The sequence below is a fragment of the Vanacampus margaritifer genome, chromosome 8 (assembly GCF_051991255.1).
Source record: "Vanacampus margaritifer isolate UIUO_Vmar chromosome 8, RoL_Vmar_1.0, whole genome shotgun sequence".
NCBI lineage: Eukaryota > Metazoa > Chordata > Actinopteri > Syngnathiformes > Syngnathidae > Vanacampus > Vanacampus margaritifer.
This window is the reverse complement of record NC_135439.1, coordinates 24163181-24189193: the sequence shown is the minus strand read 5'-3', so window position 1 is coordinate 24189193 and position 26013 is coordinate 24163181. Positions and strand designations below refer to the sequence as shown.

Below are 26013 nucleotides of genomic sequence, written 5' to 3'. Positions count from 1 at the left end.
GTGGGGCGAGGGGTTAAACTTCCACAGTTGGCTGCGCATCCACCACCTACACGTCTATTTGAACATCTCATGATGGACTTCATTGAGCTAACACCATCAGAGGGAAAAAAAAACACTGTTTGGTAATGGTTGACATGTGGTTTAAATGGGTTGAGGCCTTTCCCACATCGGCACAAACTGCTAACGCAGTGGCAAAAGCCTTGTTGAAAGAAATTATTTCCAGATGGGTAATCCCCACAAAAATTTCTAGTGACAGTGGCACTTATTTTGCAAACGAGGCCATTAAACAGATGGGAGATTATCTTGGTATTAACATCACAAAACATTGTTCATACCACCCGGTCAGCGGGGGCGCTGTGGAGAGAGAAAATGGCACACTTAAAAATAAAATAGCAAAGTGCTGTGAGGAAACAGGCCTCTTCTGGACGAAGGCCCTGCCTATTGTGTTGATGTACATGCGAAAGTGGACGCGCTCCAAGCTCAGCCCATTTGAAGTGCTCTTCGCTGCCCCGCCTCATGTTGGTCTGGAACCGCCGAACAAACCTCCGCCGTCTACAACATTGTGTGAGGATGCCATGGTGTCATATTATACAAATCTGTCCTTTGCTTTGTCTAATGTCAGACGCCAAGTGGCAGCTGCACTCCCATCTCCGGCATTGGGCCCGATGCACACCTTCCAACCCGGTGACTACGTGTTGGTGAAGGACTTCCGTAGGAAGAATTGGCAGTCCAGACGGTGGCAAAGTCCCTATCAGGTCCTCCTCACAACACAGACAGTGGTCAAGGTTGCCAAGAGGGTCACCTGGGTCCACGCCAGCCACTGCAAACTGGTGTCATTCATGCCGACATCAGCTTAGCCCAACATCCGCTAAAAGAGTCTCCACCAGTCGGTGTCCAGTGCTCTCAAAGAAGGTGTGGCGTGCCAAGCCACCACCCTATATTATAGACGAGGATTTCTCGGTGTCCAGCGGTCTCAAAGAAGGCGTGGCGTGCCAAGCCACTTCCCTTCGCTATAATAATATAATAATATAATAAATAATATGACTAACTGCTATGTTTACTCTCATTTGCCACGGTCCTCTTCTCACGTGACCCTATGGCCCTACAATATGTCTGCAGTACGGACTATTTGTTTGATGGGTTTGGTCACCCACCCAGGGAGTAAGGTTCCTCTTTCTAAGGCGAACTTTTCCATACCACTTAAGACAAATTGGTCTTCTACGCCACTTCATGCTCGTGAGGATTGTTCTCAATTGACAGATCTCTTAGCTTGGCCACAATTGTTAGACCCGCTTGCAGGGTTTGTCCAGACCTCACATCTGGAATCCTCTGTTTTTCCTGTCTGTGTATTAGGTGGCGGCACTGAGTATGTGGGACTGTTGACACCTCATTTGTGCATGGAAATATGGTCTTTATGTTCTCCTTTGGATGAAATGCGTAATCTGCAATGCCTTCTGTCTCCAGCCTGTAACACTGACCCTTCAGAAAAGAGGTTTGCTGTGCATTTGCAACATTACCGGCGGCGTAGTCATGCGCTCACATTTCAGCATGTATTGTGTGTTGCGCTCCGTTTTTTTCTTATAATCGTTTGAATAATGTTTTTATATTTCATCTTAAGTCAAGTGCGCTTCTCCCCCGCAGGATAGCACCTAAATGAAATTAACTAATGAGATACCATTCAACAGGTTTCCCCTGACAAAATCACCACCACACAGAAGTCCAGAGGTGTAGATTGAGAAGGAGCTCAAATGTTTAAACATCAAAACGTTGAACAGTGCTTTTAAAGTTAACAAGCAATATCGATTCTGATGCCTGCGTATCAATACGGGTATTGTAATGAGGCCCGCAACGATGTATTGCCATATCAATTTTTTTAGCACACCCCTAGTGGTTGAGGCCTCAGTACTGTAGTTAGAGGCCCTCTGATGTGCCTATAATTTGAAAGGCTACATTTTTGGGAGTCACAGTCGTTTAATGTGATTTTGAATTTAATGTCATACCTAAATAAGTGAAATCATCAACATTTTAAATTTTATTTCCATTAATCCAAAATATCTGGGCAATTTAAAAAAAATTGCTTGTTTGTAAAATACACCGCAACAGTCTTATCGACATTTGAAGTAAGACAAATGTCTGGCTGTTTGATCCCCGCTCTCCCCTGAGTCATGTGTGGCAGCCATGCTTCCGTCAGCCTGCCCAAGGGCAGCTGTGGCTACTTAAGTAGTTTACTGCTACCAGAGTGTGAATGAGTGAGTGCACGAATAATGCACCCACTGCGAGCACGAATAATGCACCCACTGTGAAGCGTCTTTGAGTGTCCAAAAAAGCGCTATAAAATCGAATGCATTCTTTTTTATTATTGTTAAATTCAGTCTCAGTTTTAGTCCAGTTTCAGTCACGCTTTTTAGTTTTTATCACAGTTAGTCAACCTCATCCCGTTTTTATTTAGTCCATATTTAGTCGACTATAACGCTAGCATTTTATTCTTTATTTTAGTCCAAGAAAACAACTTTGTCTAGTTTTAGTCAACAAACTGTCAACGTTTTAGTCTAGTTTTAGTCAGGACAATCATTTAACCCCTGTATATTTTTTGTCAGCAGATTTTGCTGAACATTTCAGATTTAAAACCATTTCACATATATTTTTCTCTCATCTTTTTTAACTTGACACACAATTACGTTATAACTATTATTTACTTTTTTTTTTTTTTACTTTTCGCAATGAATCCACCTCCTGTCTGTCCCACGTGCTTGTGCATGATGCACACGCTAGCTGCAGATTAGAAGGGGGGGGGGGGGGTTCACTGGGTGTCACATGACAGATTAGCAGCAGAGACAAGATTTTACAAAATCAAATAACTGTTGTCTCGTCTTTGTTCATGAACTAAAATGTCCATAGATTTTAGTCCAGTTTTGATCAAGTGAAGTACATTTTTATCTCATCTTCATTAGTCAACAAAAATGCATACTGTTTTAGTCCCAGTTATTGTTCATTAATGAGGGTTTTAGTCTCATCTATTCTAGTTTTAGTCAGGTGAAAAATGTGTGTTGACGAAATTATTTTTGTTTGGTTTTCATTTACGAAATTAACACCAATGCAAGTGAGATGTAGCTTTTCATAAAATACTAAATTCAAACATACAAATCTAAAAGCACAAAACAGAAACGGTCATACCTCATCGTAGACACTATCATTGCGTTCAAAGTCACCAGCCTTTCTGGGAAGCACGTGGACATGGACATGCTGAAAGCAAATAAACAAGAGAATGTTTAGGTGTTGTGTTTAGTATAGAGGGAATCAGACATTTTTTGGGAATCGTTTGATAGACTGATATGACAGATTGTTTCCGTGGAGACCCGTCATTAATTCACTGAATGTTAGACAAGCAAAACAGTGCTCCTGCTTTGCCACAAATCACAGGAGAGTAACCGTAAATTCCACCATGCATGCTGTGTGCACACCACAGAGACTCCTTCCTTAATCTTCCACTTTTAAGAATGTAATTTACTTTCTTTCACCACACCGCACCTATCCAACTGTTTCCGGTGACTATTCCCTTGCTGTCACAAATCTGGCAGCCTGTATGATTAACTGTGATTTGTTTCTCCGCATGGATGGTGTGGTTAATGTCCTCAAGACACCGCTTTAATTTACTAAATACTTAATTTGAGCCCACATTAATATTTTCCCTAAAATTATATCTTTCTACCTCCAGGGTGAAAAAGATCTATCCGTTTCCCACACACAATGGGATGGGAAAAAAAATCCACATGAAAACATATTCATTAGCTGGCCCCTTCCCCAATAATGAACAATATTATGGGTTATTTTCAAATATCTTATTTCTTTACAATAGTGTGTTTTCACTTATTCCGTATGACATATTTATTGTTGACCAAACACGTGGGCTAAAAACAAACAAAAAAGGTAAGCATAACTTAGTTTTGGGGCTGAAACAGATTTATTGCATTTCCATTCATTTCAGCCGGAAACATTACCTTGATTTATGAATGTTTCAGGTTATTAACAGGCTCACAGAACCCATTAAGTTTGTAACTTCCATTGTACTTTTATTGCATTGATAATTTAATATCTGTGTTGGCATTGCTGACGGCCAATAGTTGTCTGAATAAATACTACTACTACTAATAATAATAATAATATCAAATTAGGTTGATTTGAATAAACAATCAATAATGAACATAAAATACATTAAATTTATCATGAAGAAAATATACACTTCTAAACAGCCTTTAATTTTTTATAGGAGGTTTCTTTCTTTCTTTTTTTTAAGCTTTATTACTGTGTAACAGCACCTGTGGCACATCTGGCTGTGGTTCTGGATACTCACATAGCATATTTCAAACATCATCTGCAGTGTGTGCTTTACATCCCCTAACACCAAACATAATGCGACTGTATACAATTGTTAGGCTTCTTTCTAATTGGCAAGCATTGTTTGTCATTGCTACACGATGATGAATTTGCGAGGCGGGCTGAAACAATGTTTGAAAATGTTATAAATAAGACATCATGTGGCAGCATCTTTTTTTTTCAAGTGAATTTTCTATGTAATGATATAATTTGCATTGGCTTACCTTAAAATAAACTTCTAAAGCAGAAAAAAAGGATTTATTTTAGAACTGCCTTAATAGGGCTTTTCACACTGCAGGAACCAAATTCTGGACTTCCCTATGTACCCTGGGAGTTTGTCAAAAGTTTGCATTCACACAGAAAACTGGTTCTGGGTCTGGGGGCCCGGGCCAGAACTACCTAACCTCCTAAGACTGAGGAAGGTATTTTGGTATTTGTCCTGAACAGCACAGGGGTTTCCATCCACCCATTTTTATTTGAATTTTCAAGAAATGCGACAATAAAACTGAATGGAAACGCTAGAAATTTGAAAAAGGGACCAAAATTCGCAAAAATGTTTTTACAATTAGAGTGGGTGGATTTTGAAGCAAATTTTGGCTATGGAAACAGGTTTTGCAAATAACCGCTGGTAAGACGTCACACGTTTTGACTGGATATTACATCACACGTACGTTTGTAGTCCCAAAGCAATGTCGGACGATAAAGTAAGGTATGTTTGGAGGGACGACGAAACAAATGTTTTTGGAAATAATAAGAAGCGAATATTAATGCTATTTTAGATGGAAAACAGCAACAAAAAAAAGACTACGGTTTATTAAGAATTACAAAAGAACTCATAAGACATCATCACACGGCGCTTCCTGGTCTTCTTTTAAATTACTGGTAGATATCTCTATGGTGTAGAACGTCACCTACAAGCGGCGGAGTCCCCTCTCAATAATTGCAAAAGAAGAACAGATGGAAACGGGCATAAGACACATGTCATGTTTGGGTTCTGTTTTTCCTTGTGTGTCTCCCTTGGTCTTGTTAGGTGTAATCCTGCCTTTCCTCGTGTCAACCAATCAGTGCCCTCAGCCACTTGTGTCTTGCCCCAGGTGTGTCTTGTTGTGTCATTAGCGTGTGTGTGTATTTAGTCTCCTGTCTCCCCTCTGTCTGTCGGTTCATTGTCGTTTTCCTCCTGTCATGCTGCCAGTTATTTGCCTTGTTGCCCTCCCCACGGTTTGTTTTACTGCCATTTGGAGTTCGCGTTTGTTTTGAATAATTAAATTCCTTTTTTTGTCCATCACCTCTGTCTCCTTGCCCTGCTTCCCTGCGTTTGGGTCCTCCACTAAACTTTACCCCCGTGATAACCATTTTCAGTAAATTCGCTTAATAAATTCTAAACAATTGGATGTAAACCTGATAAATGTTTGGTTGGTTGAACAAGGAGGCGTGTTGTTTTGGGTAGATGCTTTTTTGCCATTTTTGTACAATACTTGACAAATCGTGTGTACTGTTTTCTTTCCACGTCTTTGTTAAAACATTGCAAGAATGTAAGGATTAAAAAATACGATAGGTGAACGGATGAGGAAGTGCAGGCTCTCCTGAGCATTTACAGGGATGAAGAGACCCAACGCCACTTTAAAACTGCCACAAAAAATTATAAGGTATACCAATTAATAACAGCAAAGCTAGCCAAGCTAAATATAATTTACACACAAAAAAAGTCAGGGAAAAACTGAAGAAGCTTAAGCAAGACTACAAAAAAACTTAAGGACCACAACAGTCGCAGTGAAAATGACCGGAAAATGAATAAGTGGTATGAAAGACTGGAAGACATTCTCGGGGTGTACCACTGGCGGGACAAAATATTCAGCAATAGCTATGCTGGAAGCAATGTGCGAGGAGTTGATGGGGGTGTGCGAGGATTCCTCGCCAACAGACTCGCTAACAGACCAAGGTAATACACAATAGCCTCAAAACACTTTGTAGTTATGTATTCATTCCCTATTGAAGCACTTTGTTGATGTGTTTTGTTTCTAAGGTCCTCTCTTGCTAGCGTTATTTTGCGGAGGAAATAGTGGCCTGATGTAAATCTTGCCGTTTAACCAAGATTGCTTAAAAACGGTTACAGACAAGTGCACGTTTAGGTCGATGTGCGGTTGCAACGTGGTGTACACCGCGCTAGCACTTAGATGTTAGCATAGGATGTTAGCTTGGCAAAGCATGTTATCTTGGCAAAGTCAGGAATCAACAGCAACTCTAAGCCTCTGCAATGTTGTGAAATCCTTCCTAAATCAATTAAACTAATAAACAAAAGGTTTTGTAGGCAGGTATTGCCTTAAACAACCCTGCTTTCAGTGACAAAACAATGTGAAAGCTTCGTGAAAAGAACGTGTGGAAGCCAGGCAGGCTATTCACGGTTAAAAGCAAAACAACCATGTGCATGAATGAAGTGGGGAATATGTGGTTTACACAAAACTGAATTTACAACACAATTTAAATGGCACAACCCCCCGCCCCCTTCTTTTTATAAATATGGCATAAAGACAAAGAAAGAAAAAAAAAAGGGGGGGGGGTGGTAACGTTTATAGTCTAATGGAGTCCTTAGCTCACTCAACACTTGGCTCACCAGACATCTTCTTTTTTCTTTTATGAAAACACTTAGAAGTGATAATTTTCTCTCACCGACGCTTAAAAAAAGCCCACAGAATAGGCTTCGTTATTCAATATTCCAGCCAAAACATACCAATTCGGCAGATAGCACAAATACCTAACTTAATTACACTTAAATGAAAGTACAATTATTAGCATTTATGTATGTACTATGTATTTTTACTTATCATGCTAACAGTTTTAATTGCTTCCATCAATGTTTTAATAGTTGCAAAAAACAAGGAACCATTCATTGTGATTAAAACTCAATGAACATCCATCCATCTGCTATCTAGTTCATTGTTGCAGAGCAGAAAGCTAACTTAGCCTCATAACATTTATTTAGTTGTGGCGAATCGTCAATACAGGGCGTCAGAGTTTCATTTAATTTATTAACTATTTATTTAAATGTATATTTGAGGCATGCACTCATAACTATACTGGCAGGAACGAATACAAGTAAAGAGCAACATTTAGCTTGATTTAGTACATCTATATACAAAGAGTGCCGGGAAGAAGCTGGGCTTCTGCCTGTGCTACTTTATGCTTACTCCAAGCCGCAGAAGGCCCCAATGCCCACCTACCATGGACTGCATAGAAACCAAGCTGAGTTCTCTGCATCTATACATTAACTCCAAACAACACAGTGAAATGTGGAAGACCTGTAAAAAAAAAATAACTAGAGGTATACTGTACAGTGTTCCCTCGTTTTACACTGGGGTTAGGTTAAAAAAAATACAGGAAGACTCCCCCAACCAAACAACAACGTGGCAACAACAGCTTGAAGCAAGTTCTTTCTACTTTTAAATCTGACGTTGAAGGTCGTTTTGGATTACCCTGTAAATTTGCCTGCAAACTCCCGCCAAGCTCTGCCTGCAAACTTCTCTTTTAAATATCAACATATAAGTGTACATCCAGTCAAATAAATTATTTTATTACTTGATGAATACCGTTTTGAAATTAAATAAGATTACTATCCATTCATGTTCTGTTTATCCTTTTCAAGGTCACCAGGCAATCATAGGTCACATAACAGACAACTATTATTTTAAACCAAATTAGCACAGACATGTGAATAGAGTGAACCAAAAAAAACGAGACTGTTTAAGTGGTGGATGGTAATATAATTATACATTATGTACCACAAACAGCATCAAAGTAACATTTAATATAAACATCTGAGGGGAACTTTTGAGTAGCAGTGATTGGTTCTTATTATGATTCCATTAATATAATCAAAGTGGATCCCAGCGGATTCCCAGTCAGCTCCTTTTCTTTTTTAATATGGCCTCATGCCAAAAATGATTTAACCCTTTTAGAATATGACTAAAAAATTCATCAATGCCAGGAGTCTGGAACTAGAAATGAAATACAATGGTTATTTAATGGTGTATAACTGTTGCAGAATCCTCATGACATATTCAGAAGTTGTGAATTATTGAGTTCTCACCTTCACAGTTTGTCCAGCTTCAGGGCCGTCCTAGTGGGAACGAAAATAAGTAATTAGAAAAGATTAATAAATTCTTAAGTACGATCTTAGGTGTCCTTCCATCAAAATCCATTTTTCTTTTAAACTGTTTTTATCCATTACATATCAAAATGAATCTGTGACCTATTTGAAGAGAGACAGCTGTGCAGTTCGTAGATTGGAACAGCTAAAAAAGGCAAAATGCTTTTAAAATGCTTGGAGTTAAATTCACATTGTTATGATGCAGGATCGTGACATGCTCACTTTGTGGTTGCTACTTTCTCACTCAACTCAGGAAAAATGAATGACGGCGACTATGCACAGGATCTCAAACGTTGCATCAAATGCCAGTCTCAGAGGAGCTGAGGATTAAACTGCTTTAAGTTTATTTTTGGAGAAGCTTTGAAGTATTTCAGAACCAGGATTGTGATGTGTCCGAGGACATTTGTTGGAGGATGGCTTCTTATACGTTCACACACACTACAAATACATTTCTGTCAGGTGCCGTGTACAGCCAATGAACCAACCCCCACAAATGCCTGTACACATTTTTGGTCATTTTCAGAAAGTTTAAATTCAACATTTGTGTTCTTGAGTAGCACTGAAACACATTTATCAACTGCCTCAGTTCCTGTGTTGTGTGTTCACGTTTTTTCTTGTTGCAAAATGACAATAAGAATTTCAGTCATTTTTATTGCATGTCAGCATTGTGCTAAGTGGTGAGTATTTGAAAGCTTTAGAATCACAAGACTAGTCTAGATGTCCTTAGTTGAGGCACCTGTTGTGGGTGTGGTTATGTTGTAACAGTGAAGAACTGTTCCGCCACAGACACATTTTCAGAAAATTAAGATTTACTTTGTTGTTTAATTTCACATTTTATAATTCTGCAGGCATCTCAGAGTATTTTGCATACAAACAAAGTCACTTTTTTCATATGTCCCTATTAACTTATTCAAACCCAAAAACGTGTAAATATTTTTTTAAATTTGTCACACTCCAAAATACGTACTTACACGTTTCTATGCAACAGCTTCTGACATGAAGAGGTTACTTAAAGCAATGGTAATTATTACAAAACCGGCCAGCAGGTGGCATCGGAGTATTAAAAATCTGCTCTTTTTGCCAGTGTTTAACAGATTTGTGTCAGTAAGGTGGGGGCTTTAGGACCCAGATGCGGGAAGGCAGAGCGAGGAGGAGTCCAAAGAAGGTTTTAATTTCTGATCAAAAGGCTATCCTCAAAGTACAAAATAAATGGAACTAACAAAACATGAATCTATACATGGCAAAACAACTTAGGTAAAACAAACAGCATGACAAGGTTCCTGACAAGGAAAAAAGGTCAGCGTGACGAGGCGAAAGACTTATGACAACAGCAACAATGAACCGACAGACAGGGGGAGACACCTGACTAAATACACTAACACTAATGACATAACAAGACACACCTGGCTGAGGGCACTGATTGGATGACACATGAGGGTAATGGGGACACAGGTGGAAACAATCAGGAGTCAGGGTTGACACACACACCACACGAGGAAGGGCAAGTGACCAGAAACGAGAGGAGTCAATTTTCAAACAAAAACAGGAAATGACAAGACAAGGGGAACACAAAAGGAAAACAGAAGCTAAACGTGACAGGAACTAAACATGACTAGAAATAAACATGACAGAACCCCTCCGTCGAGGGACGGCTTCCAGACGTCCCTTTTAAAAAGTACAAAAACAGGGCGGGCGGAGGGGCGCGGAAACGGGAACCTGGCACATCCATCAGGACCAGTCCGGGGGACGTCCAGGACGCCAGATGAGGGGAGCCCGGCGACGCCGGTCTGGAGGGCGCCCCGGACGCCACACCGGAACAGGAAGGCCGTGGAATGTACTCCTCCTGTCCACCCCCATGGGCCTGACGCCGCCATGGAAGAAGCGAAGAGACCCCGCACGAGAGTGGCCGAAGCCAGGAGGCCCGCGGCTGCAGTGGCGAGGACGCCCAGGGTCCTGAGGCTGCCGTGGGGGCGGCCGACGAGGCGCGAGGACTTGAGGCTGCCGACGAGGCGGCAGGGGGACCAGGAGCCGGCTCGGAGACCTGAGGCTCCGGCGGGCAGACGTGGCTCCGGCGGGCAGACGTGGCTCGGAGACCTGGGGCTCCGGCGGGCAGACGTGGCTCGGAGACCTGGGGCTCCGGCGGGCAGACGTGGCTCGGAGACCTGGGGCTCCGGCGGGCAGACGTGGCTCGGAGACCTGGGGCTCCGGCGGGCAGACGTGGCTCGGAGACCTGGGGCTCCGGCGGGCAGACGTGGCTCGGAGACCTGGGGCTCCGGCGGGCAGACGTGGCTCGGAGACCTGGGGCTCCGGCGGGCAGACGTGGCTCGGAGACCTGGGGCTCCGGCGGGCAGACGTGGCTCGGAGACCTGGGGCTCCGGCGGGCAGACGTGGCTCGGAGACCTGGGGCTCCGGCGGGCAGACGTGGCTCGGAGACCTGGGGCTCCGGCGGGCAGACGTGGCTCGGAGACCTGGGGCTCCGGCGGGCAGACGTGGCTCGGAGACCTGGGGCTCCGGCGGGCGTGGTTTGGGGACTTGGGCCCTCGGCGGACGAGGTTCGGAGACTTGAAGGTGCGGGGCCGGAGCCTCATCAGCCTGCCACCATGGGGAGTGAGGAGCAATAGGGAGACTTGAACCCGAGGATACCGACAGTGAAGGAACGTGACGAAAACTAACGGGAGTGGGTACGGAACCAGGTGAAGGGGGAACTATGTCTTGATGTGGCGGTAACGGGGGGCTATGAGGTGCACACGATGGGGACCGGAGTGGTGAACACGGCGGAGACCCAGGTGAGGAGGGGTGACATGACCCGGTGTCAAAATAATCCATAAACAAAAACTGTGAAGAAAACATGTGGGGAACTAAACTGGTGAAAAAATCCAATTCGGAGTCAGAATCTGAACTGTAATCCGGAAGTGCATTAATGGAAAAGGGACCTTCCTTTTCATCATCGGAGAAGTCAGTCTAAAAAACATTGGGGCGACAAAATGGTGTCGTAGGGCAGAGTGTGTTTTGCTGATCGCGTGAAAGGGGAAGAGAGGACAAATACCGAGAAAAGGAGCTTACTTGGATGGAATGGGATTGGATGGCAGGCTGACGGTGCTTCCGTGTCGACCGACGGCGAGCCGGTCGCCTACGGGAGCTTCCCGCTGGGTCTGATCCTGGTCAGTTCATTCTGTCAGTAAGGTGGGGGCTTTAGGACCCAGATGCGGGAAGGCAGAGCGAGGAGGCCGAGGTGTAGTCCAAAGAAGGTTTTAATTTCTGATCAAAAGGCTATCCTCAAAGTACAAAATAAATGGAACTAACAAAACATGAATCTATACATGGCAAAACAACTTAGGTAAAACAAACAGCATGACAAGGTTCCTGACAAGGCAAAAAGGTCAGCGTGACGAGGCGAAAGACTTATGACAATGGCAACAGCAACAATGAACCGACAGACAGGGGAGACACCTGACTAAATACACTAACACTAATGACATAACAAGACACACCTGGCTGAGGGCACTGATTGGATGAAACATGAGGGTAATGGGGACACAGGTGGAAACAATCAGGAGTCAGGGTTGACACACACACCACACGAGGAAGGGCAAGTGACCAGAAACGAGAGGAGTCAATTTTCAAACTAAAACAGGAAATGATAAGACAAGGGGAACACACAAGGAAAACAGAAGCTAAACGTGACAGGAACTAAACATGACTAGAAATAAACATGACAATTTGTGAATAATGATGAAACATAGCTATATTCTAATGCTAATTGCTGCAAAATTGAAACGGATATAAATATACTTTTTTCCTGATGAAAGAAGAGGCTCATCTTTCTTTAGGTAGGTTCCACGTTATTATAGCAATAGAACACAATATTCTGTGGGCCTGCAAAATCAGTCAAAATCCAGTAAAACAGCTGGGCGGGAAGGGGGTTGCTTCAGTGAAAATGGCTGCGAGTGAATGAGTTAATAATTTATGATTGTAAAGCATGTTCTTCTACTACCAATCCAACATTCTATCCTGTTGGTGCAATTAACAATGATTTGATTTGTGTTATTTGCTACAAATTTGTTTGTAATAATCATCAGACAATAAATGTGAGTGAACAAATACATCCGATGCCTAATAATTATTTTTGACCCTCTTCTGATCATAGAAAAATTCAGTCTAGTGAGCCCCCCCCCCCCCCATTTTTTACATTTATTATTTTTTTTATCATTAACAGTAGATGATTTGTATGATACTATTTTTCACAGGGATGGCACACTGATGAGAACAATTGAGAGCTCCTGCAGGCAATAGTACTTTAATGTGGTATCTGAAAAAAATTATCTGTTGAGTATTTAATCTTACAATTAATCTTAGTGATCAATTTCCCAGTCAAAGAAAGTGACGTCAAGGTAAAGGTTGCTCTTTACTGTGTTTTTTGTCCCCCATCTTGCCAACCTGTGAGACAATTTAGTCTGAGAGGGCCCCAGTGCACGCAAAATAATAAATTAGCATATATATCACACGTTATGCAAAAAAAAGGCCTTTTAATCTGAGGTGAGAGCCTGTCTGTGTGTAGGTTGTTGTATGTGTCAAGAGATGGCTCTGAATTTAGTTTCTATCATATTATGTTTAATGTATCACACAAGAGTGGAGCAAGGTGTAAAATCTTGTTACAAGAAAGAATAGCTCGACAGTGAATTTATTGACTTGGAGAGATGACTATGAAAGTTTTTGAATATCGATTACTCCGGTTTGTCAAAAAGAAAAGTCCATAGTAGCCTACATATACTTTAGCTCATATCCTGGACTACAATAAATCTTGGTCAGTGGCTATAGTTATTATTATTAAGTAGGAAAATGTAATCCATGAAGAATGTTTGGTATACAGAATTTTACGACATGTTTAATCTATCTTCTTACAGGAAAACATTTAATTCTGATGTTTACCTGGATGGCAATGGTGAGAGATGTGGCATTGAAGTGCTTCTCAACCAGGTTGGCAACTCTCTGGGTGGTGCTGAATAAATCTTTCACCTCGTCTGGTCGAAGATCCCGAAAACGCTCCACTTGTCTCAGTGGACAGACCAATACATCTGAAAGGTTCTGTTAAGGATGTTTGGAATTACAGAGAAAGTCACCAGCTGCTAATATTTTGTATTTATTCTCAACAAAAATATAAATGCAACATTTTTGTTTTTGCTCCCCCATTTTTTTAAGAGATGAACTCAAAGATCTAAATGTAGGAATTATTTTGGAGGATTATTATACATTTGCCGTGTTGAAGTAAATTGCCTCTTGGGAAACACAAGTCAACGTAATAGTGTAGTAATTTCTGTTTATGATTGCTATGTATTGCAAAGGAGTGTTATTGTATTTGGTGAAGTTGCAAGTGGACGACTCAGCTGCCGAGTGAGGACAACTGATAAGAAGACGAGACGCACGTCAACGCCAGGGCCCCTGGACTTGCATGCCGCATTAGAGAGTGTGAAGTGAGATAGGAGTTGTTTTTCTCTTTCTGTCATGTAATCAGATGCCCCGATTAGTACATATAAGGGGACTATTTGAGTGATGAACCAAGAGAGACTCTGTACCGATCAAACTAAGGCTGCAGTTTTCTCTTCCTCATGAGCAATAAATTTGGAACCAGATGCTTCTTCTCTCTTTATTTGATAAATGTCTACATCTGAACCTGACATTTAAATTGGTCCTTCGTAGCCGGATTGCAACATACCGGAGGTGCCCAGAGGCAGAGCCGACGACCAAGAAAGACCGTGGCCACGGCAGCTGTCCCATTTTAGGGGACTGGACCTCGGCCCTGTTTCTGGGGACTGAAAGTTGAAGCAATCCAGGAAGAGAGAAGGCAACACTGGTAGGACACTTATATTTTCATTGGCGGATTTTTGGTAAATGAGTGTCTGTTTAAAGTTAAGGGCGACGGTGTCCTACGCGCGTTTAAACTCCGTGGAGAAGAGGGCGACGGTGTCCTGTACGTACTTAAAACTAAAAAAGACAGAGTGAGTCTATAAAACAGAAAAGACAGCGAGAGAGTCTATAAAACAGGGAAGTAGACAGAGTGAGTCTATAAAACTGAGGAAAAGAAAGAGGGGAAACTGGGAAGAGGGGACTGAAAAATAGACAGAGGGAGTCTATGAAACTGGGAAGAGGGGACTGAAAAATAGACAGAGGGAGTCTATGAAACTGGGAAGAGGGGACTGAAAAATAGACAGAGGGAGTCTATGAAACTGGGAAGAGGGGACTGAAAAATAGACAGAGGGAGTCTATGAAACTGGGAAGAGGGGACTGAGAAATAGACAGAGGGAGTCTATAAAAGTGTGGTGAATCAAAACCGTAAGAATACTAGTCAATGTTGCGTAAAGAGACAGAGAGTCTATAAAAGAGAGACAGAGAGAGTCTATAAAAGAGGGCAACGGTGTCCTACGCGCGTTTACACTCCGTAGAGAGGGTGTGAGTGGAGGTTCGCTACCTTGGTGTGACTGGAGGTTCGCTACCTCATTATTGTTTGTTCGGGGATTTAAAGTCAGTTTAATCTCCTTAAGAGAATCGCTGACTCCAACATGGAGAAAACAAATAGCAAAAAAGCCAACAAGAAAGACCCGAAACAACAGTTAACATGTAAGGACTGCAAGTTTGTAGAAAACCAATGTCCTTCTAAAACAAAACATTTAAATTTGTGGATAACGAAATATGAATTTGCTGGCCAGCTTAATACACAAAAAATATTTAACTTGCAAGATAAAATAAAAAACACACGAAAAAATAATAAGAAAATGAGCAAAGACGGATACGAGGATACAGAATTTTGGATGGTAATGGCACAAAAAAGGAGGGAAGATAAAGGTAATGATAAAATCGAGAAAGAGTCCAAAAATAAAAGATGGGAAAAAGAAAAAGAGATGGGGGAAAACACAGTCATGTTTCAAAGAAAAGAAGTCGCCTGTTGGTGTTGTGGGGAGACAGGGCATTTTTCGAGGCACTGTCCCCACAATAGGAACAGGGGCCGAGGAAGGGGTAGACCTCAATTTAAGATAGGACCCGCCGGCAAGGGGCGCGGCTACGCCACAGGCCCAAAAGAAGTCACCTGTTGGTGTTGTGGGGAGACAGGGCATTTTTTGAGGCACTGTCCCCACAATAGAAAAAATACACGACTAGAAAAATCAGCTTCCCAACAGGATGACAAACAAAAAGCCATCGAAGAAAATGTGACATTAAATTAAATAAAAATCTTTATAAGTGGGCCGCTATATTGACACATGGTGTGACCCATGTGTCAACAGGGGGAATGGTAGGACGGATACACAGAATGTATACAACATATGGCTTTATTTTATTCTCAAAATTTTTTATTATTATTATTATTTATTATCATTAACAGTGGCAACGAAGCCAGTTTGGCCGATTACATGCGAAAAACATTAGAGAAAAGAGATGAATTGAAATTACCAGAAGGCGATTGTGCTTCTCTCCAACAGGAAGAACTAGTAGCTCCAGGAGACTGGGTACTGATCCGAAGCCTCAAAAAGAAGCACTGGAATTCTCCAAAGTGGGAAGGCCATCATCAAGTGCTGCTGACCACGCCGACGGCCATAGAGATTGAAGCAAGGAGCACTTGGATACATCTTACGCATTGTAAAAAGGTCATCTCAACCGACAAACCCAACAGGGAGGGTGAGCGAAAGTCTGATTCAAAGGTGGGAGCAGATATATAGAATCTGAAAATAACTGCGGTCAGTGAAGTTTTCCAAGACGCCTAACCTAATTAGGGGTTCTCGGTCGACATGGCTATTGCGTGGATAAGATTTGCGGTACTATGTTGTGTGGTCTTTGTGACCGTGAAGGCTATTCATTCACCAAATTGTTTGATTCTTTGATAGATGCAACTGGTGGTTGTGCATTGGTGTCTCTGCAGTTACCGGTGCTTATTTTTCCATCCACACTGGGGGATATTCAGAGAGCAATTTCAGCTCATGATCCCCTCCACCATCTCTCAAGAAAGCGACGTGCTTCCTGGTGGGACGGTGGACCAACCTATTTGGATGGAATTGGAGTTCCTCGCGGCGTTCCGGATGAGTATAAGTTGGCGAATCAAATTGCAGCGGGGTGGGAATCTATTTTCATATGGGTAACACCCAATAAAAATGTAGACCGAATCAACTGCATCCATTACAATGTACAAAAATTGGGGAATTATACTGAAGAAGGATTTATAGCTGTCAGAGAACAATTGGCTGCAACATCACTCATGGCGTTCCAGAACCGCATTGCGGTCGACATGCTACTGGCAGAGTGAGGTGGCGTTTGCGCTATGTTTGGGGACCAGTGTTGTACATTTATACCAAACAACACATCTCCGGATGGGTCCCTCACGAGAGCCATTGAAGGCCTGCGCACCCTGAATCGAAAGATGAAAGAACACTCAGGTGTGTCCACCTCAGCATGGGACGAGTGGTGGGGGAAAAAACGTTTGGTAAATATAAAAGTTTGGTATTTTCTGTCATGATTTCTATGACTCTGTTCACCTCAATTCTTGTGCTGTGTGGATGTTGTTGTATTCCCTGCATTCGCGCATTACTCGTCCGACTTATCTCAACCGTCGTCACTCCCACAGATTGTAAATTACAAGAGATGTACCCTTTGCTTGTTTCTGCAAATTGTGGTGATGGAGGGGACACTAATGACCAAACCAATGATGAGATAATTTCTCCTGCCGTCATATTTTACACACCTTAAAACTTAAAACAGAGAAAGGGGACATTATGGAATGTTTAAGTTTGTCATCCAGTAAATGATTCAACTAAATAAAACCTTTAAATCAAAGTTCTTTTGATGACAAAATTTTTGGAGGCAAATGTAGAATAAACAGGAGGGAAATGTAGGAATTATTTTGGAGGATTATTATACATTTGCCGTGTTGAAGTAAATTGCCTCTTGGGAAACACAAGTCAACGTAATAGTGTAGTAATTTCTGTTTATGATTGCTATGTATTGCAAAGGAGTGTTATTGTATTTGGTGAAGTTGCAAGTGGACGACTCAGCTGCCGAGTGAGGACAACTGATAAGAAGACGAGACGCACGTCAACGCCAGGGCCCCTGGACTTGCATGCCGCATTAGAGAGTGTGAAGTGAGATAGGAGTTGTTTTTCTCTTTCTGTCATGTAATCAGATGCCCCGATTAGTACATATAAGGGGACTATTTGAGTGATGAACCAAGAGAGACTCTGTACCGATCAAACTAAGGCTGCAGTTTTCTCTTCCTCATGAGCAATAAATTTGGAACCAGATGCTTCTTCTCTCTTTATTTGATAAATGTCTACATCTGAACCTGACACTAAACTTCTTCCACATACCCAATATCTACATTTCTCTCAAATATTGTTCACAAACCAGTCTACATTGGTTATAGTGAGCACTTCTCCTTTGCCGAGTTAATCCATACCACCTCACAAGTGTGCTATGTCAAGATACTGATTAGATCAGAAAACCAGTACTGATTGGACAGGAATTAATTGCAAATGGGTTCCTCCGTCTGGCTAATTCTGAAGCAGACCTTTTTCAGCCCTGTTGAAGAAGATAGTGATCAATGGAATACAATTTGTTTGGCAACCATATAGACTTAAATATAGAGTATTTCCAATAAGACGCTATATTTGTTGAGGGGTGAACCGGTGTGAACTCTTTGGATGCGTGTTGTTGCACCAAAAAACAAAACCCAAAAATGTTCGGTCATGTAGTCAAAAACTATTTAATTCCAATAAAGTTCAATCCTTTCCATTAATGTCCAAAACACAGCATAAGCCTTTCCACATACAGCAACAACGGTAAAAAACAACAACTGTTTGCCTATAAGGCCTCGTCCAGAAGGAAGCAAAGCCGGTTTCGTTCCTCAAACAAATCTCGTACACACAGAAGCATTTCAAGACTTGCATGTGTCCAAAAGAAGACGCTGAGGACCTTTAACGGCTGTAATGTATATGCCAAGTCTGGAGTGGTGCTGTAGCGCAGCCACAGGGAGTTAACGGAAAGCATAGAAGAAGAATCAGCGAAGAAGACAACACCGCTTGTTGTGGGAATAAAGAAGCAAAATATTTTGCTGCAAAAGCATAAGCAAGCTAAGGAGAAAAACAACTATGACACGGCTATCCGCCATTGTTGTTGACAGACGGTTCGCGCGCAGTCACGTCAGGATTAGCGCATACGTCATCAATCTGCGACAATGCGTTGTCATCGAGCTGCGACCATTACGTCATCACTGGAGGAGTATCCTGCATATGGTGTCAAGATAGACGCGTACGGGGCGCATTTTGAAATCTTTTTACTCTGCAGTGGCAAAACCACATATCCAAAGGCCACTGAGTACAAACAACTCTTTCTTTTGAGTGAATTATTTTGGGAACCAATGTATTTATTTTTCTTGTTTACACAGTGTAATCCCACAAGGGGGAATTCAACTCAATCTGATGTATACTTTGTAGGGGTCTGCCAAAAAATAGATTCTCATATGAATCACGATTCTCATTTAGTACGATTTAGAATCGATTTTAAATGTCCCAAAATCTATTTTATTAAAAATATTCTATACTGTCTTGCCCTAGTTTGTGCCTTAATTGGGAAGGCTGTTGTACACGATTTGGCCACTTAGGGGCAGTGTGGTTCCGCGCATTCTGATACACAGTTAAGTTGTAGCCACATCAGAGAGTAGAAGAAAAAAGTCACAATCAAGTTATGCCAATAAAAGTTGGGTTATTTTGCAGCGTAGAAAGAACATATGCCGGTAAGTAATGTTTAGATGCTTATCTGTATACATTCCTGAAGCGTTTTGCATGAATAGCCGTTCTTTTGAGTGCTAAAAGTGTCGCGAGTAGCACACTAATTAGCATTAGCGAGTCAGACTGGAGTAGATAGGGACGATTCTTTGCTGATGTATAAATTGAAGCAGAATTCATTGTCAATCAAATAATTTTTTTTATCGAAAATCCATTCTGAATTGAATCACAGACCCAAAAATCGGAATCGAATCAAATTGTGAGACAAAGATTCCCACCCCTAATACTTTGTGTTGCATACTACCACACATGCTGTCATGCAAGGAGAGATTCGGAGCGAGATGCACGCAAATAGTGCTGCACCACTTGATCTGGGGACAAAGCCTTGCTTAAGGGAAGCTCAACAGTAGCCAGCAGGCAGATTATTATCTGTCCAACAGCTAGTTTCCATGGTTTGCATTTTTGTCCAGAGCAGGACTCGTGTTCTTATAGACAAGATACTGCCACCCCACCCCAATGACGGCAGAATACAGACCAATATTTTGTCTTTCCGCACGGACATTCATTATTGCTGACGGATGGCAGAGCGTGGCTAATTCAAACTTAAACACGGAAATGTGACGCGCCTAATGGCGAGCCAACCCTTTCGATGGACATCCTGCTGGGGGTAACACAATTTTAAATAACTTTAAAATGGCGTGATTACTGTGGGAAATTAACAAAAAAGAAGGTGCTTCGGACGAGGCACAGGTGCCGTAAAGTTGAAACGACGTAGGTCGAGGATTCCCTGTAGTGTATTTTATTTTATTTTTTTTAGAATCTATGAAGGTTCGAACATTGAGACTGTTTAAACAAGACAGAAATGTGACATGCCTCTCTGATAAAAGTGTATAAAGTGTAGTGTGGGGTTTTACAGACTTAATTCATATATGCAAGGCAGTTTTATTGCAATAGCACATTTCATAAACAAGGTAACTCAATGTGCTTTGTGATTCCAATCAGCCTCACCCTGTAAAAGGCTAACAGTAAGAGATTGTGTCATGTCCTTACAATTAGTGTTCACAGAGTGAGCTTTCCAAATGTCATTGTCTGGGACAATCTCTTCCTTGAGTCTTCAGGGGTTTGCCAATGATAATAAACTCATGTTTGATATCCTATTATTTTCTGCCACAACAATTACTTGTTTTTTTATTCACGTGCATGCAATAAAAAATACATTGCAGATTGGTTTTACATTGCAAATGCAATCATTTCTTTGAGGCAAGACATCTGTCCCGCTACTACACCTCCCCAAACATATCCCCACTCCTCACACACCTGAAAACCATTAACATTTCCAATGCCATTGTGTCATTTTTAAACTACATCAATGAATTCACATTAGCCTGAAATAAACATCTTTCCCTGACCCCTGTCAAGCTCATCTCACAGATCATTTTCACACTAATTCTGATGGTGTTTGAGGCAGTGGGCTGTTCACACAAGAAAATGACTTGATGCAGTATAATTCTTGCGCATGCAAAATGAGTGGAACTGTGGATACAAAGTTTTACTTATATCTGTCCGACAGTCCCTGATTGAATAGTGGTCAGTCCAGGGTGTACCCCGCCTCTCACCCAAAGTAAGCGGGGATATGTTTCACCTCACCCATGACCCCAATGAGGACAAGTGGTGTAGAAAATAGATGACTGGCCAGGTAATTACAGTGCATCCATGGAACAATGTCCTCAATATAGCTTTCTCTTTGCAGATAAAATTGTCTAGCATTGGTTTGTTTATACATTTGAAACAGTTTATTATATAAAAAATATATACTACAGGTTTGGGGAGTAATGGAATACATGTATCGGCGTTGCATATTCAGAATACAAAAAAGAAAAGTAACTGTCTTAAATTACAGTACAGAAAGAAACCATGTAATCAGATTATAGGTACATTTATTAAAAATGGGGATTATTTTGAGGGATTAGAGTGAGAGAGAGAGAGAGACCATTGTTTACTTCATTGGTTCTCAAACCCGTTCCTTGAGTACTAGCTTTTTGCTAACCCGCTACACTGTAATGTAAATTCCAAGTTCCCTCTTACCAATTTACTATTTAGGCTATGTTCATATGAGGACGATCTGAACAGAAGACGCAAAAGTGGTGTCTCGTTTCCACTTTTTATTCCATGTTTTGATGAGCGTTTTTCAGAGAAAATATGCGTGCATTCGGTGACGCAAGAGAAGGGACCAAAAGTCATGTCCTGATATATTTTGGCTTAATATCGATACATGATATATATCCCAATACATATCCAAATTCAAACTATGCCCAAGTCTACATAAATCTCTGGCTCTAGTCATGTCTGTCATTAAAATAAAGAAACCGCAGTTGCACATGACTTCAGTGTGTTTTCCTTCTTTCTTAATAGACCACAATAGTTGCTGAACCGTGAACTAGGGATGCTCTGATCCACTTTTTTCATTACCGATTCGATACGATACCTTGGGTTCAATATCTGCCGATACCGATCCGATCCATACTCAATTGTCTTTGCACTAGTCCCCCCAATAATATTCAATATATTTCCAATAAAAAAAACTCAAATGCTTTTAGATGTTCTTTAATGTCTTCAAAATATTTTTTTAACATTTAATGGAGTATGATTTTCATTCAATAATTTCAATACATTTATTGAATGTATATTGAATGAATGTAATCATTACTTAAGTGACGGTACACTTTTATTTTCTCACATTCAAGCAGTGTTAATGTTTCAACTGTGCATAATGTGGCCAAGGCTCGCCTGATTCCGAGCGCTTCTGTTTGCAAAATGAGTTTGATGTGGCCAAGGCTCCTGCATCACTTGCTTCTGTCTACAAACTGTCTGTCATGTCTGCACGTAAACAAATATTCATAGGCTACATGCTTTTTTTGCTCTTCATAGTTTAAAAAAATAGATGATTACCAAATGCCACATGTATGTACAAAATGCCATTGCAACGGGCATAATTAATTGCATTATTCATTGTCTCCGTGAGATCGAGTCCGGCCTTCCTGGGTGGAGTTTGCATGTTCTCCCCGTGCTTGCGTGGGTTTTCTCCGGGTGCTCCGGTTTCCTCACACATTCCAAAGACATGCATGGCAGGTTAATTGAACACTCCAAATTGTCCATAGGTGTGATTGTGAGTGTGGATGGTTGTTCGTCACTGTGTGCCCTGCGATTGGCTGGCAACCAGTTCAGGGTGTACCCCGCCTACTGCCCGAAGCCAGCTGGGATAGGCTCCAGCGCCCCCCGTGACCCTTGTGAGGACAAGCGGTTAAGAAAATGGATGGATATTCGTTGTCTCGCCTGCCTCCTTCCATGGAGCCTGCCGGGTCGCTACTCACAGCAGCAGCGAGTCAGATCCGATCGGGCGGCGATGGACCTTTGCGAGAGAAAGAGCGGAGACCGACCTGCCCCCGCTCTCTCTCGCAAAGGTCCCCGATGGCGGCGAGGCAGCGAGCCAGTGGCAAGGAGGAGGCTTCTCGCTGCCGAACGGCTTCCACTAGCTGGCGACGCGGGGCCCGCCCTCCTGCCAAATGGCTTCCGATGTTCCCCAAGTGCAGTTTTGACAGACATTAGTTTAGCCAACATAGCAAAGGGGAAATATTTACCTCACCATTCCCCGTTTCAACTCGTCATTGGAGACGTGAACGTGCGCGCTGCCAGGAGATAAGCCTCTTTGGATCGAGGTGTGGATCGGGACCATTTTGACAGATGCCAGATTTTTTCCCATTATCTGGGCCGATACCTATTCCACGTAACGGATCGGAGCATTCCTACTGTGAACATGTTTTTAGATGCCAATATCAAGCAGATAGTATCCACATATTATTAACAACTTTTAGAGTGACAAAAAGAATAGGATCAAATCAGCCGATCCTCGAGACTGCAGTATTGGTGTCGGTGTTGGATATGAAAAAGTGGTATCGAGCCATCACTATCACAAACTCACAAATGAACAGTGTTGGGAATAACGGAGTTTAAACAAACGGCGTTGGGTAACTCTGTTTTTTTTCCATAAATGGACTAATCTAACTAATTATTCTCCCCATATTTGAAACACCGTTATCGTTATTGCATGAGAAATGCGTTGCGTTACAATTTATTTATTAGATTCAAGGCTCGAAGTAAGCTTACAAGACATTCTGCGGTGACTAACTCTGAAAATGTCATTTGAGCACAGTTAGAGGCAGTGTTGTTGTCGGACCTCGTCACAATAAAATTGTCTTGACAGCTGAATTGTATAGTGACTTTTATTTTGGAGGTGCCAAAAGAATATTGTCATGACATGACGGACGTGTCGTCTTTCTTCCTTCTGGACCTTAAGGCTGAGCATATTTTAGCATTTTAGTAAAGAGTCCACGTCCTCGCCTGGAACTGGTTTGACAACTTTGACAAGAGTGACATTTAATAAAAAATAAATTGAGATTTGCCGAAATGAGGAGCGATTTGTTGACAATCATGTTCCATCAAGAGCCATATTGCGACTCCACAAGCACCACAACAGCGATAAAGATACCAGTGATAAAGATAAGTCATAGCGACACGCTCGCCTTTTGTAATTAATGGCATCAACAATTGTATTTCTCTTATTTCACGATTCCAAAAATGTGAAAAGTGTTGAAAGAAATATGCTCACATTCATGGAGGCAATGTAGTGACATTTGTATTCGAATGATGCATGTTAAGCCTAGAGTTGGGCAGTTTATCTGATGTAAATCAATCATTAAACACGTCTTTATATGTGTAGAATTAGAAACTGAAGATATATCACCATACTCTCATATTTGAAAGAGTACAAAAGTATGTTTTTCAGAGAGATCAAATGGAAGCTAATGATTCTGAGGAGTAAATATAGTAGTAGTTATGGCTATGATTTTGGCCATGATAGCATTAAGCACTGTATATTTTAATATAAAATTTCTTTGATCTATTATTGATTATTTTAGCCCACAACAATCATAAAAAATGCCCGGGAAATCCTGGAGGGACTGGCTAGGATTGTCTACAAATTACCTATAGATGACATACAGTATGTGCCACAAATCACCATCTATCCAGCATTTATTGTATTTGTATTATTATTCTGATTGCTGTAGTAACTGGCAGTGGTAGAACATACATCATCACTCCAAATTTAATGAATTATTATTATTATTATTATTATTGTTGTATGATGCGTCATATTAGGGAGTGAGTCATTTGTGTGACATAAATACTCACAAAAATAAATGAAAACATCCAATATAGCCTGGACGTAATTTGAATTTCTTGTAGAAAAATTAGGGGTGGGAATCTTTGACTGTCTCACGATTCGATTCCCATTTTTGAGAATCGATTTTCAATCCAGAACGATTTTTTCTTCAAAATGATTTGATTGGCAAATGATTTCTGCTTTAATTTATAGATTACAAAGAATCGTCATGATCTACTGTAGTCTGACTCGCTAATGCTAATTAGTGCGCTACTCGCGGCACTTTTATCACTCAAAAGAATGGCTATTCATACAAAACGCTTCAGGAATGTTTAGAGAAGCAAGTTAACATTACTCACCTCTTCCCACGCTGCCAAAAAAAAAAAAAACTTTTATTGGCATAACTTGATTGATTTTTCCTTCCACTCTGTAATGTGGCTACAACTTAAGTGTGTCAGAATGTGTGGAACCACACTGCCCCTAAGTGGCCAAATTGTGTACAACATGAACAGCATTCTCAATAAAAGCACACACAAACAAGGGCAAGACAGTATAAAATAATTGAGATAAAATCGATTTTGTGACATTTAACTCTTTTACTGCCACTGACGTTTAAAGACGTCAAGTAAAAACCTACGGATCACTGCCAATGACGTCAAAAGACGTCATCCAATGATTTTTTTTTTTTTTTTCGGGTAGAGGAAACCCTTCCGCATGTCTGGTGAAAGTTTCCAGTCTGTCTGTTGTGCCTAATGACTATTTTTGGCCCCTAGAGGGCAGCGATGACTCTCTTTTGACAAGATCGGGTGGGCGTCAGTAGAGGCGGAGCTAGAGCGTCGAGCAGGAGATGAGAATGGAATACAAAGGAAAAATGGCGGCCGGTCGCGAGGAGCTCACGCCCGAGACGTTTTTTTCAAAGACCAAAAGCATCGCTGAAAGAGCACATTGTTGACGACGATGATCATCATCGATGATGAAGATGAGGGTGGTGACTCCGTGGTTGAGAAGCATTGACGCGGCAGTAGAAGACGTTAGATGGAGCTAGATGGAGGAGGGAACGGGCAATGGCGAGCGTTTGCAAGCAGCTCTACACTTACAAGACGAAAGGCATCGACCAACGCTAAAATAGTACATTGATGACGACGATGATCATCCTCGATGATGATGAAGGTGAATCCGAGCTTGACGGCGAAATTGGAACCGCTGACGCGGCGGCTATGACGGTGTCGTAACGCGGAGCACAACCGAGCACGCACAGGCGGACGTTCAATCGGACGACGGAGAGTGCCCCGAGTCCAATGCATATTCATCGGAGGAAGTGTGTACAGTCTGCTACTTGTTTTTTTATTCCCCGGAAAAAAAGGCCGTCAAGAAAGTGTAACGTTTGCACGCAAAACGGACCAATGTGAAAGTGAAAGTAAACTGTTGTGCGAGTCCTGGCGTCTCCTTTCACGCAGGAGAGCATTACAAAAGGAAAAACTGTATTTGAAACATCCATATAATTGTAAGTA

At 41.7% G+C, this 26013-nt stretch overlaps 1 protein-coding gene across 3 annotated transcripts in view; it reads right to left on the bottom strand.

Annotated features, from left to right (window-relative positions):
* Window positions 1–26013, bottom strand: part of fhit (fragile histidine triad diadenosine triphosphatase) — a 224896-nt gene that overhangs the window by 35224 nt on the left and 163659 nt on the right. For 2 of the 3 annotated variants that reach the window (XM_077573455.1, XM_077573456.1), the window contains 3 exons: window positions 13448–13593; window positions 8459–8488; window positions 3175–3243 (listed from right to left, as the gene is read on the bottom strand). In XM_077573455.1, the coding sequence (XP_077429581.1) occupies window positions 3175–3243; window positions 8459–8488; window positions 13448–13593 (245 nt within the window). Of the gene's footprint in view, window positions 1–3174; window positions 3244–8458; window positions 8489–13447; window positions 13604–26013 lie in introns of all 3 variants that reach the window. The other variant, XM_077573457.1, reaches the window with a different exon arrangement.